The following is a 20,551-nucleotide window of genomic DNA, read 5'->3' as shown; positions in this document are numbered from 1 at the left end:
ATTAGTTTTCAGAGTATTCCAGATCCATAATTTAACTAAGTCATCAAGATTAATGAACATTTATTTGAGATTTTAGAGAAAAATCTGCCAATTTTGCAGCTTTTTCTTCTGAGATTGTTCACTGCATGTGCAACAATGTGATTTGATAGAAGACAACAGAGCCAGAACAGAACAGAACCAGAAATAAAAATACTATATAGTCTATTAGCATCTTATATAGAAAATCGGGGAGAAAAGGTGGTTTTTAAGTGGAGAACATTTGGTAACTAGAAATAAATGTGAAAGTTGCTTACAGGTGTACAGTTTACATAACAAAGTACATTCATATATGTTACTTTTAAATTATTTTGCTGTAATTGATCATATATACCTATATGTAAATATAGGTATATGTGTATTTTTTTCCTTAGACTTAAATACAGACTTCCTATTAATTCTTATACCAATGGATACAAATTGTCTTTGGTGTTCTCAGACTTAAATGGGAAAAATGCGAACATCTTAATTTCTCTCACTTTTTCTGTATAGCATGTTTGAAATATACTTTCCAGCAAGTTTCACAGAATCTTAAAGAATTTTTCATTGGATATTATCTACATTTGGCTAATTTTTCCAATATTTGAACATATTTTCACAAGTTGGGCAACTAAATGGTATAAATAGAAGAGAACGGGCTGCCTCATAATTAAGGATGTCATATCTGTGTTTTTAAAGTAACCACTTGGTCAGCAGATAACATGCAAAATATTCTAGATGTACTATATTTACTGGCATGTGTCCTCTGAAACTTCTGCTTACCCCGACCAATGTTGAGGAGAAAATGAACATCTTTGTCATGTTTTGTGATAAATTTCTACTCCCCCTACTCATGTCAGTGGGTGTTATATCAAACATCTGCTGAGGAACTTTTAAGAGTAAGGCAGAGGTTCAGCATCAAGACGGGAATTTTGAAGTGAAAATCACATTTTGCCTGGCTTCTTTTGATTTGTATTATCCATGGAGTGCTACTGCTTACTGTCCCAAATGTTAAGAATTGGGATGGGATTGGTGACTTGACAGTGCAAGAAAGTGACCTAAACTTTGAACCCTAATGGACTTTCTGCAAAAGATGTCAACATTTATTTGCAGTGGTTATTATGGAGAAACACAAATTATGTTAGTATTTCTGATCAAGTGTGTATTCATCGTAATGGCGTATTTGAAGTACTGGTGTACTGATAGTTATATAAGACATAACTTAATTAGATCACATGTTTTTTCTAGAGTTTTTATTAATTAGGAGGATTTCCAGTGCTCTCCAGTTACTGGAAAAGGACAGGTATCTTCTGTTTTTCTGGCTATTAGAAAGAGGTCTTCATATTTGCCCATCGTTTTAAAACTGGGGAGAGAGGAGGCTCTTATACAAGTAGATAGAGTTCTTGAAATTTCCCTCTTATTCAAAAGACGGTGACTTTAAACACCCACATTTTTTTAAATGGCAAAAATATGTTTTCTAAAATGTGAGGTCAAAAAACTGTTTAAAATATGTACCATCAATTTTCAGATTTTTTTCGTTCTCTGACATCATAAAATTTATTAATCCTGAAACTTTGTAAATGTTGGAAGAATTAAATTGATCCTTATCTATTTAAATACAATTTTAACTCCAGAAGATCACTCTAAGAAATTTAGTTGATGTTACTTTTACATAGAAGTAACTCATGACTATTTTACTATGAGGGAGAGAGGTGCATTTCCATTAAAAAAAAATTTAAAGTTTATAACATGAATAATTGTTCAAATACTAAAAGAGGTACATGCAATTTTCCATTAGTTAAATGATTGCTGACTTAATTTACATTTTGTGACAAATAAGAGTAATTCAATTGAATTTTTAAAATATCTTCATACTTGTCTATTCGATGAGTTTCCTTCTTAATTATAAAGAAAAATAATCTTTGACTTCACCTCTCTGCTTCTGTTGTTGAAGCTTCTTTGCTTTATTACAGTCCATGGAGTCTGGGAGGAGTGGTCTCCGTGGAGTTTGTGTTCATTCACGTGTGGTCGAGGCCAAAGAACAAGAACACGGGCGTGCACTCCGCCCCAGTATGGGGGAAGGCCGTGTGAAGGACCCGAGACTCATCATAAGCCTTGTAATATCGCTCTCTGCCCAGGTGAGCCTGTTCTGGATTTGGGGAACTTGGCATTTATGTCCCTGTGTATGGTCCCTAGGATACTTAGGAGATATTAAGAGTACACCCTTCATTCAGTCACACTGAAAAATGTGTCCTTTGCTTATTGGTTCTTGCTTAAATAAAATTGGGTACCTTCCTTGATTCTATCATATATAATTTTGTATAATATTTCCTTGACTGAGTACCAATGAATGCTGACCTTTATTGGATTTCTATAAATAGGTATATTAATGATTCCCACTAAGATTTTATCTATAATTGGATTTCCCTTCTGGAAAAATTATAAGCCATCCCAAAGACCTGAATTGACTGTTGCATCCACATTGGCACTAGAGAGACTGGTGTGGAGGCAATCCTTCTGATGTTATTCTCTCACACTCACTCAGCTAAGGAGTGGGATGCACCCTTGACCACGTGTGAACATGATAGACATTTGCTAGGAAATCAGATATTCTAGGTTCACTGCTAGATGCATAAAATGGTTAGATCATAAATGACATACAGTCTTTATGTTATTACGAGTGTATTTATGTTATTTAAAAATGTTTTCCTTCAAAATATTTCAATTCTGTTTTACCCGACTTTGCTAATTCAACCCATTACTCCAGAGAGAAGTCTTTGTAATGCTATTATTTAGATTGCTGAAACAGTCACACATAAAACAGATACCTACAAAATGAAATAGACTGATCTCCACCTTGAAGGGGCTTACAAGTTATGAGAGAAAATAAAAACAACAAATGATAGAATCTCCCCAGGGAAAGCAAAGACACTTCTAGAGGAAGACACAGACAGGAGTGGCAAATGGCAGAGGCTAACAAAAATGGCAATGGGACCATTATAAATAAGCATCATCTTCTCTTTGGGAGAGTTTCTCACCTGTCCATGCTGTCACATGTTCTACATGCAAGCAACAGAGCTGGGATGCCAGTAGTGACCTCCAGACACATTATTCAACTCACACTGAGTCCCATTTGCCCTCTAAATTCCCCAAGTTAATATACTATATTATAAGGCAGTGATTCAAAGTTCTTCTGGAAATTTTAAGAATCTAAAACATCTGAAGACTGAAAAACATCCAAAAATGTAGAGAAGCAACAGTCATGTAACAAGCTTAATTGTTCTCTTTTACTGGCTTGCTACACTTAGGAATATACATGTAAATATGTAGTACTTGTATTGAGTAATATCATCACTTTTAGAACGTTATGAATTCTACAAATAGTTAACACAACTCATATGACTCAGTATTCAGGTATTATGAATATTGGGGTGTCAATAATCATGATTCCTTATTTGCAAATCACTCCCAGAAAATCTATTGATGTTCTGTCTTATTTCTATCTCTCTGTAAACATACAGATAGGCACACAGACACACACATATATATATTATGTTCTGCCTTTTTTCCAAAGATTTGAGTAAATTTATACAAATTTAGAATATTTTTTGACTGCTGAGATGTGATATTTATGGGGAGCCAGAGTTCACTCTTATTTTTCTGTGGAGGGTGAAAAAATAGATAACACTGGGAAATAAAAAATTATAGCTAACTATAGACTATATTTTAATATATTAGTTTCTAACTATTTCTTTTACCTCAGTTGATCCTCATAAGTACAAAGATAAAATGGCACTGATCAGTAAAATGGTATCAACCAGGTTTTTCATAGTCCACTTTCCATGAATTTTTTCTAGCAGGAAAAAGCTTGGATGAGTCCACAGAGATGCTGAGTTGTTACAATTTAGATAAGAAAACTCATTTTTCTAAGTTGATGTAGTTTTTGCTTTATCACTCAAGTAGTAACCATGTGTGTTTTATCTGTATTATAGTATCACTGGGGCTACTCTAAGACCCTTAAATTTGGTTGGCTTTCTTTTGTTAGGTCTTTAATTTTGGGGAGTTATGATTATGCTAATTGTAAATCTGGCCTAGCTCACATTTTCTCATAAAGTGAGCATTATGGATCTATCTTGAATACTTAATAAATATGTTGTTTCTGACTTCTGTTATTTCCATTCTTGGATTTAGTTACATCATAAAAGATAAAATTCTTACCATATTTTATCCCAATTACCTTACTGTCTGAAAGGGAACTCTTATAGCTATGATTTTTTAAAAAAATATTTTTATACTCTGCTCAACATTTTGGCATTATGTTTTTAAATTATATAAGATATGTTTGGTACAAATATTTCAAATTCTTCCTAGATATTAGAAGAATTAGAACTAATTTCTTATAGCTAATCTCAGGCACCTTCACTAAATATAAAGCATTATTAAGTATCAACTAGATGTAAGACACTACTGAGAAGAATATATAGTGCTTGATCTCAAGAAATTTGTAATATCTTCTGAGGATTTAGAAATAAGCATGTGAAAAATTGAATGCAATTCTGAAAAGCACATACATATACTCTAGTCTCAATGAGATGTGGTAATTTGAATATTAAGTGGTTTCAACCTCCATTTCTTGTAGCAATCCTACCTGAGATCCCTAAGAAAGCCTCTTAAGGGAAAACCTATAATGAGAAAACTGTCAGTGATGAAGAAGTGGGCCAAGACCCACATTTTGTTCTCCTTGGTTAGGCTGATTGTGGAATGAAAAACAGAATAGAGCAGAGGAAACATTCGAAACAACAAACTGGGTCTCTGCTCACCACCTTTGCAAGATTTGACCATGCACGTTGTGGTCATGGGCAGTGACGTTTTAGTGTGGGATCATGTCAGAGCAGCGTCCCAGCTTCCTGCTTTTAGGAAGCACATATCACCCCCATATTGAAGTGGATACTGTGTAGGGATGATGAATATTGCTCACATTAAATAATGAAATGGTTATAGTTATGCAAATTCTGATGTCTACTGCTAAGTAAATGGCATCCTATTTTTATCTGATACTTTCCTTAGTCAATGTCCAACTTTCTCCTAACTTCTTTAGAGATGAAAGTAAACCACTTGCCTGAGATCCATATAAGGAGAGAAGAAAGGAAGGAAAGGGTAGATCTGATCTGATATTTCCTAGTTTGAGTTACTAGTTACCGACTTGTGTACTGGGTCTGAGAACAGTGACTGGTGTTGGTTGGGGGAGGTGAGCCAGAGGTATACAGAGCAACAAAAGGATTTCACTGCGATTCAATCACTGGCTCATAAACGTGATGGGACTTCGTTTTCCTCTTTTTCTCATCTGTAGTAATAATTACGTGTGATACTATGGAAGGATGTGTGTACGTATGTGTGTGTTCAGGGGTGTTTGGGATATGTTTCTCTTATCACCAAATTCAGAACTGCTGGCAGTCCAACCTATGTTTTCTGTTTTCTTTGAATTTTCATTGCAGTCTCTAACTGAGCACCAAGCTCATAATTGATATATTTGAGGACAAGGAAATGCTCTTTTATTTCCTGTTTATCTCTCCATGCAACTTTGTACCTGGTGGTATGCAATAGATGACTATTAATTGGATTTTCTTGACATGTATGAATTTCTAATACTCATCCAAATTTTTCTAGGATATTTTCTGTGCCTACTTAATAATACATTAATTTGTTGTAGGCGAAAGATCTTGGACTTTTGCAAGGGAACACATATTTAAATTTAGATATCATCTTTTCATATGTATGTTGCCCCTCTGATCCTTAGTTTCTTCAGCTGTACAATGAGGACAATATAGTAATACCCTCTTCATGAGAGGACCATGGAAGGTAGCAAACTAGCAAACACTCTCTAATACTAGTATTATTATCATGTCAGTGTCTTCCAGTGAGAGTCCATCAGGATGACACTTGTAGTTGAACAAGTTGGGTTTGTTACTCTTGGCAGTGAGGGGAAATCAACATAGGGAATTGCAGGGCATCTTAGTAAGGGGGTGTTAGGAAAGATTTGTCAAGGGTTTGGGCTTGTGTTGGGTGATTTCACAGAAGGTTTAAAAGAGTGGGGCTTTGCTCCACATTTGATGGTGTCAGGGAAGGGGGACAATGCTATGATTGGGTATCTTAGTAAATTATCTAGGACGAGGGAAGACCAGATGCAGTTGGTGAAGAAGTGAGTCACTCATCTTAGCTGAGAGAGGAGAATGTTTGGAACATTGTGGGTTCCACGGGGACCTTGTCTTTGTCTATGAAGTGATCTTGTTTTACCTCATTTTTATCACATTCTCAGAGTGACCTTGTCTGGTTATTAATGTGTTTTCTGGTGACTTTAGGTCCAACAGGGGATAACACAGCCTCGCTGTGACACCAAGGAAGCAGCCAACAGTACTGAGGTCTGTCTAAGTGTCAGACCTGAACCTGGGTGTCACCTTGGGGGTAACTCCTCCTCCAGGGTGATTTGATCACTTTAGATGCTTCTGTTTTTAACGATTTTTGATGTTGATTAATATTCAGCTGGAGAAAAGTGACAGACATATGGAATGTTTGCATTTTCTAGGTAGGCCCTCCATTAAAATTATATAATGTATACTGCAAAATAAAATTGAAATTATATTTTCCAAAATTAAATTATTTTGGGAAAATGAAAGCTTAAGTTTTTAGTTCAAAGCTTCAAGCTCTATGGTAATTTTCTTCCTAGTATTTTACTTCATAGTAATTTTTTTTTCCCTTCTGTCAGTAGCTGAAGACTGGAAGAACCAATTATTTAAGTTTGGCCCTCTTTGTTTCAGTTTTGACAGTTCTCTTTCTGATATGTATTTATGAAGTAGAGTACAAGTAATATAGAGGATAGGTAGGGATAAGTAAGTGAGTGACAGATTGAAGACTGAAATAAAGAATTATTGAAAAGTTTTCATTTATATATGGGGCTATGTATAAATGAATATAATTATATGATGCAGTGGTCTGGAGTTCACAAGACATGGATTAAGGTTTAGTCCCAATCCTTAATTTTATTTATTTATTTACTTATGTATTTATGTATTTATTTTCCAATCCTTAATTTTAAATATTTACTTGGGAGACTTCTTCCTCTTTTCTATTCCTCACTTCTTTCATTTTTAAAATAGAGCTGGTATTCATTACCCTTCTATATCATAGGAATGTTATGTGATTAAAATTAGGTGGAAGTATCTTGAAAACTATAAAACAATATAAAGTTGAGGATCATGATTTATATGGGAATATTACTTTAAAAGCAAGGGATTTGGTGAAGTAAACTCAGGATACTATGATAGTTTTTGAGCTTTATTTCTTATGGATAGCCTTCATCAGACACTCAAAGGGAATCTTTGGCTAGGATTGTTCTAGGGAGAAGTGGCTGCGTAAGGACCCGTTTCAGTCTGTGGGGCTGAGCAGTCCTGCATTTGAGAAATTCATTCCTGAGAATCCAGAACTGTTCCAGACAGATCCCATTAGGTTGTAGTTTCCAGATATATTTGCAGACTCATAAACTCTAAGAAGAAGGAAAGAACCACCCAATGATAGGTCCTGAGGAAAACAGCTGGAACCTAACATCTGTTACCTAGAGCAAGAGGCTTCGGTCTCCTGTGGTCCTACTATTTTGATCCTTCAGCATTTGTGAGAGAGTGACCTCCCCACAGTCCCTCTGCAGGGAACGTTCCTGTGATGACAGAGAGTGGAAAGATCCTGAGCCTTTGCCCTACCTTGGTTCAGAGGTCCCTGATTGTCTCAACATGAGGATGTTATAATTTAAAACACAAATGCTGCCTCATTAACCTGGTCTTTAATTAAAATTTGCATTTCATCATCTTAACATTCTAGTCTATTATGTGGCAATTGTATTCATTTTGTGTCATTTCATATTTTCAGCATTATTCTGGTGATCTTTCAGTGCTTAACTTATGAGAGTTTTTAAAAAAAGTGTGTCTTTCTTAATCCTGGCTTGCTCTCTTTTACTATTTAATATTTGTCTCATTTAAGCTTTGTCTTAATTTACTTACCAACCTTTTTTTTAATCCTTCTTAGCCCTTACCATGATAACTTGCTTCTATTCTTAATTCTAATTTTTAAAAATGATATTTCATTTTGATTTTCCTCTTTTGTCATTTATATTAAAATGGCAAATAAGAAACATAGGTTTTTGCTCTTCAGCATATGGCTCTTCTACATTTCAGTCTTGTATCCCAAAGGAGTCTTTCCCATTCCCTGGGTAACTCCCAATTCAGTAAAAATCAGAGCTTTCCAACTTTGACGTCCTTAAATCAGATAGCCTCAAAGTCAGGGACCAGAACTCTTCTCCCCCCGATTCCTCCCTACAGGTAACTTAATCAGTCATCAGCAATCAACCCAGAACAGTTGTTGAAATGATGGTTTTAGTATTCAAAATATTCATGACTTTAACTTGTGGTTATTGTTATCCAACCTATACTATAGTGTCACGAGTTATTGGTCAAGATGAGAAAATAGACTGAAACATAGTATTTTCATTAAAATGTATGAAAGTCACAGGGAACTATATTCAATATCCTTGGATAAACCAGAATGGAAAAGAATATAAAAACAAATGTATATATGTGTATAACTGAATCAATTTGCTATACAGAAGAAATTAATACAACATTGTAAATCAACTATAAATATTTTTTAAATAATAAAATAAGATAAAATGTATCATAGGAATTGTTCCCTGCACATCGGAGACAGGATTTTCTTCCGGGTGAACATAATTGCAGAAAGAAGTTTTTTTAACACAGCAAACCCCAGTAATCTAATGTTTTAACCATTGCAATTTTAATTCTTCTGGGTCCAGAAAAATCTGGTCATATGTCATATTGCTGTAAAAAACTTTGTGTCCCCAGAGTGACACTGTTGTATAAGGAAGCACGTTACGTGAAGGTAGGACAGGCTGATCTCAGCGTCCTCCTAGCTTCAAAATACAGCCTCGCGTTTTCTATTCTTAGTCAACTTTGTGGGATGGTTCGTTAAGAAATAGGCATTTGGAGTTTGTAAATTGAAAAATAGCACTGGCAAAATCCAACTGCAAATGCTTATGATGGAAATGAAAAGACAGTGCTGATTCTTAACCTGACTGCCTATCATGGAAGAAATTATGTCCTCTAATATGATGTTTACCAAATGGTGTCCCATGAAAAGGAAATAAAAAGGGAAAGAGGGGAGAGAGGATTGATTTTTAAATAAATTTGGGAGATACAGCTTTAAACAAAGTCTATTCAGAGTAGGACTCCCTGCATTAGGTCTATAACGGCATCACAAATTCAATGTGTTCCAAACAGACATTCTTATTTCAGGACTGTGTACCCGCGGACCTGTTTGAAACCTACTCTAACCCAATTCAGTAAAAGGTTCTACCATTTACCCATATCTGGTCTACACTCTAGTCCCCAACATCTCCCATACCCATTCTTGTCTCTATGCAATCCAATCTGCACACGACTGCAAAATGAAGGGTTAAAATGTCACATCTCTTCCCTACTTTAAAGTCCTCTCGTGGTGCCTCACCTTGTTGGCCCCATGCCCACCGGGCCCTCCAGGATCGGACTTCTGCTCACCCTCCAAACCCACCTCTTGCCACGTCCCCCTCTTCATGAGCCCCACGAGCGACCAGGCTTGTCTCTGTCCCCGAATACACAAAACTTTCTAGACCTCAAGACCTCAGTTGGGTAGAGCCTTCCACAGAGCCTTATGTTTCTGGCTTCTTCTAGTGATAGGGACTAAGCTCTCCTGTGGTCACACTGCTTTCAGAACACTTCCAGCTGTGACTCTATTGTTCACTCATTTATTTGCTTGTTTATCATCATCTATCTCCACCACAGCCCCTCAGACTACACGTTCCAGGAGAGCAGAGCTGGGTGGGTCTTTATCAGCACAGTTTCCCCTGAGTCTAACAGAACAAGACCGGTCACAGTGCGGATGCTCTGTGCATCTTTACTCAGGAGTACAGAGGAGCCAGTTTGGGAATGTTTACATTTCCCCAAATCATCGGGAACACTTTTCTAACAAAATGACAAGGTGCTAATTAGCCTTCAGTAGGAACACTGGTCTAGAAAGAAAGCTTTGAGGTGTTTTCAAGCTTGTGGTTTTGCAGTGAGTCTGGGGGTTCTCCCTGTAAGTGTGGAAGGCAGTCATATCTGGGTGGTTGGTAGGGTGGGGAGGGCCTTGGTGGTCTCTCTCCTCCGTACTCACCCAGGTTGAGGGCAAACCTGAATGCAGCTGAAGGAGAAGCATCTTTGGCACCATTCTGGATCCCAGTTAAGCATCAGAGAAAAAGAAAAATAGTCTCTTCATATCTTGTGTGGTACCTAGACAAGAGGTTATGAAATAGAAATCTTAGGTGTATCATATGATAATTGGCTTGAATCCCAATATTTAATATGCATTATTTCAGACTAGGAAATGCTTAAATGCCCATAACAGAACTCTTAATTTCCACCTCTCAAAAACCTCTACTTTTTCCCATTCAGTAAAATGACACTACCATTTCCTGAAAGATCTTTTTTATTTTTATTTTTTTGGTTTAGGTGATTTCAGTGATATTGTTTTCTTTTTTTTAATTTTTTATTGACATATAGTTGGTTTACAGTGTTGTGTTAGTTTCAGATGTACAGCAAAGTGATTCAATTATATATGCATATATATCTTTTTATGTCAGATTATTTTCCCTTGTAGGTTATTATAAGATATTGAGTATAGTTCCCCATGCTATACAGTAGGTCCTTGTTGTTTACCTATTTTATATATATTACTGTATATATATTAATCTCAAACTCCTAATTTATCCCTCACCCCCAGAACATAATTAATGATTTTTTTTTTTTAATTCTAGGGTGAGAAACAAACAAAAACCCTAAAATAAAACAACGTTCCACATTTGGCACTAAAGAAATACTTTCATGTACATATAAGTCAGTTGTCTAATCTTTTAATTTAAATTCACATACCCCTCTCTTTCTAACCTCTCAATTTTCCATTTTCCCAGTGGAAATGGAACTTTGCCTTACCACACTCTATAACACACTAAAGGAATATTGGGGTTTTGCTCTTTTTTAAAAATATCCAATCAGTTACATTGTCAAGTCCATTCTTTCATACTGGTGCAGTGAATGTTCAGTAAAAGAAACTTCTAGTTCTCAGTGTAAAATAAAACGTCAAAAACATCCACTTGATACATCTTCAATTTCATTGTTATTTATTTCTGTAACTGATTTATAAATAAAACTGTTCATATCTAAAATATGTTTTGTTGATGTTTATGGTGGTGGTGAACCTCAAAAGTTCCCTCAAATGTCTAATTTAACTCATTATTGAACTTTAGCCAAAACAGAAAATGTGTACTTTGGCAGAAAGGACTGAACTAATATTACAAATATATGGATTTAAAATGATTAAAAAAATTTAACAATGGTGATGCAAAGGCTTCTTTCAAAAAAAGCCTTCTGAGCAAAACACTTCACAAATATTTTTCCTAATCTCTCTTAGGCAAGGTCTTTCTTCCTTCCTCATCCATAATACAGCCCCCTGCCAAATTATCTTCTCTGATTCCACCTCTGACTCAGTCATTACCACGTGCACATCTTCTTAGCCAGACACTAACCCTCTATTCTTTGCAGTGAGTGTGTAGCTATTATATTCGTTAAAAAAAAAAAAGCTAAAAATTTACCTCAAACCAGAATTCTTAAGGAAAAGAGATATTCTTTTATTCTACTCACTGAGCACTAAACTGATTGGCATTCCTTAATTCATCTTTGTTTATGTGTTGCTTTCTGAATGTTCTCAAAAATTTGAATACCTGTATATTCTTTTGTCAAATAGATGGTACATATGCTGCAGGCATGAATGTTTTTTTTTAAACCATTCTTCTCGAAAGCAAACTTAATAAGTGTTACCTTTGAAAAGCAAAATTCTGAAATGAAAAACACATTCATCTTCAAAGCCAACATACAGAGGAAATGGATAGTTTATATCATCCTCTTGATTCACTAGACTTTTTAGTCTGGCAAATGGATTACATAGCAAATAAGATTGTGTCAGATACTTTTAATAAAGTGAGATGCTAAAATTACATGAATGGGATGATTAAATTTGCATTTTGTGATTTTTCATCTCACAAAGTGTTTATTAAGTACCGCTAGACACATATTAAACAGGCTTCTTTTTAACAGCTACCAGCAAGACCTGAAATTAGGTTGAAAGTACTCACTCCTATTCTGCCAGTCTTTCTCGTTTAGGTGGGTTTTCACAGCAGCATTAGTTAATGTTGGAACTTTGGATTTATGGTGAACTCTCTTTTGCTGTAATGAAATCGACCAAGAGCCATGGAATGATATTGGAAAAAGTAGAGAGTCATATCCTAGTGCATTTATAACACTTATATGCTAGTTTATGCCTTCTAAATTAGTAAATATTTTTGCCTGATTCCTTTGCTCCCTTGTAGTTTGTGGCCTGTGGGATTATACCTTCATGAATGCTGTCTCCTTTGTCTAAATTATCCAAATCATAATTACTCCCCAAGTAGGTGTGATCTGTTCTCTGAAAGTCTTCATTGCTATGTTAAGATGTATTGCTCTTAATTTTTCATTTACTTATTTGTATGTGTAGAGTACTTCTTTTACTGTTATCCTAATTTTGAGGTTGGAATTCAAATTCTTGTATTTCTTGTTAACACCTACCACAGAGTCTGATGACTAAGAGATTCTTAACAGTCATTCAAATGAGTGAATAAATAAATGCATCTCAATTTGAACTTCCAAAGACAAATTCAACCATCTATATTCCATTCTGGTCACCAGACACCTGGACGTCATTTTGGTCCTCTCTCCACTCATAGTCCTTCCCGTGTGGCCATGATCTCCCCAGGATGCACCATTGGTACTTCCTCCTCATCCCAGCTCAGACCCTTCTCACCGTCTCCCGTGATTCTTTCTCTACCCTGCACTAGATATGATCAGAGGATCCTACTGAAATTCTTCAATGGCTTCTTCTTTTTAATTTTCTCTTTTATCTTTTCTTTTTTTTCTTCTTTTTCTTTATTTTCTTCTTTTTTTTTCTTTTTTCCAATGGCTTCTTAATGATTTGTGAAAAATAGGCAAAATCCATAACACAGTTGACCAAAAGTTTGCAAAATCTGACCTCTATCTTCTTCCCAAACTCCTCTGTGTAGTTATTCACCTGGCTCTTTGGATGCTGTTCACAATGCCCTCCATTCAGTCCTGCCCAGGATCTTTGTGTATCTTTGTGTAAGGATTTCCTATTATCACTCAAGCATACTTGAAACCTCACTTTGTCTGGGAAGACTCACCAGGCTCTGTAAACCCTTATCTCACAGTGTCTTGAAATCATCCTTTGCAACAATGCTATAGAATTAATTTATTTAGCACGGAATCAATTAGTTAACTCATTCTAGGGGTTCCTTTTCTAAAATATGAGCTCTCTGAGTTACTGGTCATTATTTATTGTGTTAATTGCTCCCTGTACCCATCTCCAAGATCAAGGTCTTGGCTTGTCGAGTGGCCAATAAAAAGAGATACCAGACACATAAAGTAAATAGAAGTGCAGAATCAGGTAATAGTTGTTTGGGGGTTAATAAAATCTAACTGCACTCATTTAGTGCCTCTTGGTCGGGACTCATCTTCAAGGTTAGTTTTATCTTATACAGGCACCTCAGAGATATCACAGGTTCAGTTCCAGATCACCTCAATAAAGTGAATATCACAGTAAAGTGACTCACACCAATTTTCGGTTCCTCAGTACATATAAAAATTCTATTTACATTAGACAGTAGTCTCTTAAGAGTGCAATAGCATTGGGTCTTTAATACAACGTACAAACCTTGACTTTAAAATATGTTATTGCTAAAACATGCTAACCATCATCTGAGCCTTCAGCAAGTTGTAATCTTTTTGCTGGTGGAGCGTTTTCTTCCATGCTGGTGGCTGCTTACTGATCAGGGTGATGGCTCCTGAAGGTTGGGGCAGATGGGGAAGTTTCTAAAATAAGACCACGGTGACGTTTCCCACATGGATTGACTCTTTCTTTCATGAATGATTTCTCTGTAGCATACAGTGCCGTTTGATAGGATTTTACCCACAGCAGAACTACTTTCAAAATTGGAGTAAATCCTCTCAAATGTTTGTGCTGCTTTATCAACTAAGTTTATGTCATATTCTAAATCCTTTGCTGTCATTTCCACAGTCTTCACAGTATCTTCACCAGGAGTAGATTCCATCTCAAGAAACCACTTTCTCTGCTCGTCCATAAAAAGCAACTCCTCATCCTTTCAAGTTTTATCATGAGATTGCAGCAATTCAGTCACATTTTCAGGCTCCACTTCTTTTTTTCTTTTTTATGTTCCCTTATTTTTTTACTGTTACTTTTTAAAAATTATTTATTTATTTAGGCTGTAACAGGTCTTAGTTTCGGCATGCAGAATCTTTAGTTGCGGCATGTGAACTCTTAGTTGTGTCATGCATGCAGGATCTAGTTCCCCGATCGGGGATCGAGCCCGGGCCCTGTGCATTGGGAGCACGGAGTCTTACCCACTGGACTGCCAGGGATGCCCCAATGTTCCCTTACTTTTATTTTTACTTATTTTTTAACTTTTTATTTTGTATTGGAGTATAGTTGATTAACAATATTGTGTTAGTTTCAGGTGTACAACAAAGTGATTCAGTTATGCATATACATGTACCTATTCTTTTTCTAATTCTTTTCCCATGTAGGTTGTTACATAATATTAAGAAGAGTTCCTCAAGCTTCACTTCTAATTCTAGTTCTCTTGCTATATCCACCACATCTGCAGTCACTTCCTTCACTGAAGTCTTGATCCCCTCAAAGTCATCCATGAGGGTTGGAATCAGTTTCTTCTAAATTTCTGTTAATGTTGCTATTTGGACCTCTTCCCACGAATCACGAATGTTCTTAATGGCATCTAGAATGCTGAATCCTTTCCAGAAGGTTTACTATTGACTTTGTCCAGGTCCATCAGAGGAATCACTATCTATGGTGGCTATAGCCTTACAAAATATATTTCTTAATAAGACTTGAAAGTCAAAATGACTAGCAGGCATGAAAAACAACATTAATCTCATTGTCCTTCTCCATCAGCGCTCTTGGGGGACCAGGTACGTTGTTGATGAGCAGTTATATTTTGAAAGGAATCTTTTTTTCTGAGCAGTAGGTCTCAGCAGTGGGCTTAAAATATTGAGTAAACCATGTTGTACACAGATGTGCATCATGCCTGCTTCTTTGTTGCTCCATTTATAGAGCAGAGGCAAAGGAGATTCAGCATAATTTTTAAAGGCCCTTGGATTTTCAGATGATAAATGAACATTGGCTTCAACTTAAAGTCACCAGTTGCATTAACCCCTGAAAGGGGAGTCATCCTGTCCTCTGAAGCTTTGAAGCCAGGCATTGACTTCTCTAGCTATGAAAGTCCTAGGTGGTGTCCTCTTCCAATAGAAGGCTGTTTTGTCTGCATTGAAAATCTGTTGTTTAGACCACCTTCATGAATTATCTTACCACTACGGTTTTCTTCATATTAGCAATAACGCTGCTTCAATTTCTTCATTCGTGTGTTCACTGGAGCAGCACTTTTAATTGCCTTCAGGAACTTGTTCTTTACTTTCACAACTTGGCTACCTGTTTGGTACAAGAAACCCAGCTTTTGGGCTATCTCAGCTTTCAACATGCCTTCCTCACTAAAGCTTAACCATTTCTGGCTTTTGATTTAAAGTGAGAGATGCGTGACTCTTCCTTTCCCGTGAACACTTAGAAGCCATTGTATGGTTATTAATTGGCCTCATTTCATTATTGTTGTGTCAGGGAGGCCTGAAGAGAGGGAAAGAGATGGGAGAACAGCCAATGGGTGGGGCAGTCAGAACACACACAGCATTTCTCTGTTAAGTTCCCTGTCTTATACATGCCTAGTTCCCCAAGGCAATGACAATATTAACTCAAAGGTCACTGATCACAGATCACCATGACAAATATAATAAGAAAAAGTTCGAGTTATTGCCAGAATTACCAAAATGTTATGCAAAGTCTCAAAGTGAACAAATGCTGTTGGAAAATGACACTTGTAGGCTTGCTCCAGGCAAGCCACCACAGAACTTCAATTTGTAAAAAATGCATTATCTGTACAGTGCAGTAAAGGCATGAGTGTACTCTGTGTACAGCCTTCTCTCCTAGAAGACCTTCTCACACTGTCTCTGCTTCTGCTTTGGCAGTTGATGGACAGTGGCAGGAATGGAGCTTCTGGAGCCAGTGCTCCGTGACCTGCTCAAATGGGACCCAGCAGAGGAGCCGGCAGTGTACTGCAGCCGCCCACGGGGGCTCTGAATGCAGAGGGCCCTGGGCAGAAAGCAGAGAGTGCTACAACCCCGAGTGCACAGGTGAGGCCTGATGACTGCATGCAAAGGATGCCTGCCCTTTAGATAATGTTACAGAATCATGCCAGATGGTCGTGGCATCCTCAGGTAATTATACATTTCTAGTCAATGAAGCCAGTTGTACCAGAGCTCATCCTACTGTATGTTACATGAATAAAGCAACAAAATTCAACAGATTCTTAAATTAGATGAAACTAATGAGATTACATTAAATTTTGATTAAATTGATGAAGTCTAGCACGGAGCTCATGTTCTTTACAAGTAAAGGTCAATGTCCATTTGCAGCTTCTGACAAAGTTACAGAAACTTCTGTTCATCACAATGCTCTAAATTTGACCAGCAAGTTAAATATTTGTGTCCATTTTATTCATGGCAGTAGATTAATAAAAATTGAACAGACAGTCATGGGCCTCAGATTTTTGAAGCCCTAAAGCAGTGTGCACTGGACGACTGCCACTGACCTTGACATATTTCTTTCAGCCAATGGTCAGTGGAATCAGTGGGGTCATTGGAGTGGGTGCTCCAAGTCCTGTGACGGTGGCTGGGAGAGGCGAATGAGGACCTGCCAGGGTGTGGCGGTGACCGGGCAGCCGTGTGAAGGGACAGGCGAGGAAGTGAGAAGGTGCAGCGAGCAGCGATGTCCTGGTGAGTGAGCTCAGATCGTCCCCAGGGAAACACTTTTGTACCTGGGGGGGAAAAAAAAGGATTAAAAATATTGTCATTGGTTAAAGGCCGTATTTCCTCAATGGAAGTATTGCTAATAATAAGTGGCAGTTTTCTTCTTTCCATAATGTATGAGGTTTTGTCTGCTTATGTGTCATAGACTGTGTCTTCTATACATTTTTAAATTATTTTCTGAAAAATGACATTGAAAAGTGCAATAACACCAAAGTAGGCATGTTGAACAATAACACGGCTAGAAATTTTTGAAATTAGGTTGGGGTATTGTTTTTTTTTCACTCTCTCTATGAAATATTTGTTTACTGAGAACACAAAACAAGTTGCCTTAGATTATTATATTTTATTATTATTTTTTGGCGGTACGCTGACCTCTCACTATTGTGGCCTCTCCCGTTGCAGAACACAGGCTCTGGACGTGCAGGCTCAGTGGCCATGGCTCACAGGCCCAGCCACTCCGCGGCATGTGGGATCTTCCCGGACTAGGGCACGAACCTTTGTCCCCTGCATCAGCAGGTGGACTCTCAACCACTGTGCCACCAGGGAAGCCCCTGCCTTAGATTATTTTACTAGAAATATAGAGACATCAGTATGAGGTAGATTAGTAAGGAAATAAAGAGACGAGGTTGAAACTCAGAAACTTGTAAATTCTGCTGTTAATCCATCCTGATGTGTGACCTTGGACACCCCAGTTTACTAGCCCTTGCCCCAGTCCCACTGTAAAAGGAAATTCCTGTGAGGAACTCACTTTATAACAGCATCACGCCTTAATTCATAGTGAAAAAATGGAAGTATTGCTACATTGGAGGATTTTACATATGAGCATAGAAAGAAGAAAAGGTCAGAAATTGCCCAGAGTATAAATCATATTATATTATAGGTCATATATTTTAAAAGCTCATTTAGAACAAAGACTCCTTCCTAAGTGTGTGTACATTTCATAAAATACTATTGACACACTCAAGACTCAATAAATAAGTGAAAATTCGGATTTTAGAATGATACCATTGGCAACATTTTATAAACATGCTGAAAAAGCTAATAGCATGGAATTTAAAAACTTCATAGCTGGGTATAAAGTTCTGAACTTAGAGAATCTGAAGACCCAGTTACAGCCCTTGTTGCCACTAGTAACTCTTGTGGGCAAGCTCGCAGATCTTGGGCTATCTGGTCCTAGTGGGTGTGGTGACTTCAGCTGTTTGAGATTCTTTTTCAGTTCAGGAAACTATGGATTTCTGTCTCTATGTAACGTGACTACTGGGATTTAGAAAAACCAAGGAATTCTAAGAGCTATCCAGGGATGAAAACTTTTTATTTCTCCAAATTTAGAGTTCTAAAGACTTTTCATGGTTCAACACTAGTAGCAACAGAAACTGGACTCTAAGGATAACAGTATATCAGTAGTATTTCCTTAGTTCTTAAAAAAGATCTAAAATTAGTTTTGCTAATTCTTAAGGCCATATGAATCCAGAATGATAAGAAGTAACCAGCATGCAGGACTCTGTTTAGAAGGATACCTATACAGATTAGCATCATGAAATTTCTGCTGTGCTGCATAAGAATTAAGAAGCATTAACAGGGCTTCCCTGGTGGCGCAGTGGTTGAGAGTCCGCCTGCCGATGCAGGGGACACGGGTTCGTACCCCGGTTTGGGAAGATCCCACATGCCGCGGAGCGGCTGGCTCCGTGCGCCATGGCCGCTGAGCCTGCGCATCCGGAGCCTGTGCTCCGCAACGGGAGAGGCCACAGCAGTGCGAAGCCCGCGTACCACAAAAAAAAAAAAAAAAAAAAAGAAGCATTAACAAAAACATTTCTTTTGCCCAGGGAGAAATTTCACTAGAACAGTAGGCATGACTAAATAAGACCCTTTTAATATCTGAAGTTATCTGAACTAGTCTGAGCGTGCCAAGATTCTTAATTGGTCCTTTAAAACTGACTTTTATCTGCATATATAGAGGTAAGATGGTGGTGCTTGCAATCAGCTTTATAAAGATTGCCACCTGCTGTTTGGAAAACATTTTACATATCTATTTACAAAAAAGATATTATACCTTATTGGCTAGGTTTATTCGCTGGCTTTCGTGCTTACAGGGAGATTGAAAAATTATCATATAAAACTGTAAACACTTTTTAGATATATATATATATATATATATATATATATATATATATATATATATATATATATATATATATATATATATATATATATATATATATAATTTTGGTATTAACCGTAACATTTTCATTTTTCTCTTTTCAAAAAAATGATTTGAAATCCCCTCATGTACGTAAATAACATTTTTGAATTAAAATGAATGATTGAATCAGTTAAACAATTCACAAATTAGTGCTTATACAGGGGTAAAAAAATAAATATATGTACCAAGCTTTTCAACATATATCTTAATCTTGCACCTTCATACAAATCACATTATCCATTAAAAATTATATGTGACTATCAATTTCAAATATGCTTTCTGCCTCTGTAGAGTATAGAAATTTTATCAAAATAAAGGAGGTTTTTACTTTTAATATTTATCCTTTAACTTTTCAGTGCACAGCCATGTCATCCCCAGATTATTTTATCAAGAAAGTGGGATTTATAAATAATTCAGTTTTCCATGGTGGACTTGATTTATATATTGGCTTTTCAACTCCACACAATTGTTTCTCTGTAGTTAATATATTTTCCTTTATGATTAGAGCATAGTTTTCCTAATTTCTGCCATTAGATTGCTCCAAATTTACACATTGACATTATAAATTGAGAAAACTTTCAAATTATCTTAACAGTTGCTAAGGCATTTTTTCTCGTTTTGTCAGTGATAAAGCCTGAACAAATGTCTCTTCTGAAACAACGTTTTTTTCTAGTATTATTTTTAGTACTGTTCTCTCTTAATTTTTCTTCCTCTTGCTGGAAGCAAATAAACTAGTATTTATTTGTATGCTTCACTTAATTTGGATACAAAACAAATTAATCAAGTTTTCCAAGACACCCTCAGTTATCAGGAAGGAGAAATGTAATATATGCACATCTTTGTCTGGATAATTAATAAAAATAATGATTAGTCATCTGGGTTTAATCAAAAGCTGTTATGGCATCTACTAAAAATGGAAAATAAAAAATGTTTTCCCATCAAGATTAGGATATTTCTTTCCTGGTAAATAGGTAAAATGAATGTATTAAAAAGGGCATCAATGATGCCCCTGTCTTCATAAGAAAAGAGAATTAGAGGGATTAAAAAATTATATTATTACTTTTTTTAAATACCGCTAGTTAAAGAATAGAGTAGCTACAAAGGAGATAATTAAGTTGCCCAACTTTTAAATTGGTCAACCTCACCAAGTAATGATTTCGTTGATCTCAATCTTATTGTACACCCAGGCTTTGAGGGTTAAAATAGT

The 20,551-nt window shown here is 36.5% G+C and overlaps 1 protein-coding gene across 1 annotated transcript in view; it reads left to right on the top strand.

Moving 5' to 3' along the window:
* Window positions 1-20,551, top strand: part of ADGRB3 (adhesion G protein-coupled receptor B3) — a gene marked incomplete at both ends in the record, with an annotated part of 799,939 nt that overhangs the window by 316,034 nt on the left and 463,354 nt on the right. The window contains 3 exons of the mRNA XM_079716603.1: window positions 1,989-2,153; window positions 16,305-16,469; window positions 16,947-17,111. Coding sequence (XP_079572729.1) covers window positions 1,989-2,153; window positions 16,305-16,469; window positions 16,947-17,111 — 495 coding nt within the window. The remainder of the gene's footprint in view (window positions 1-1,988; window positions 2,154-16,304; window positions 16,470-16,946; window positions 17,112-20,551) is intronic.

The sequence above is a fragment of the Hyperoodon ampullatus genome (genome assembly GCF_949752795.1).
Source record: "Hyperoodon ampullatus genome assembly, chromosome: 12".
Lineage (NCBI taxonomy): Eukaryota > Metazoa > Chordata > Mammalia > Artiodactyla > Ziphiidae > Hyperoodon > Hyperoodon ampullatus.
The sequence above is the reverse complement of the archived record's forward strand: the minus strand, read 5'-3'. Positions and strand labels throughout refer to the sequence as shown.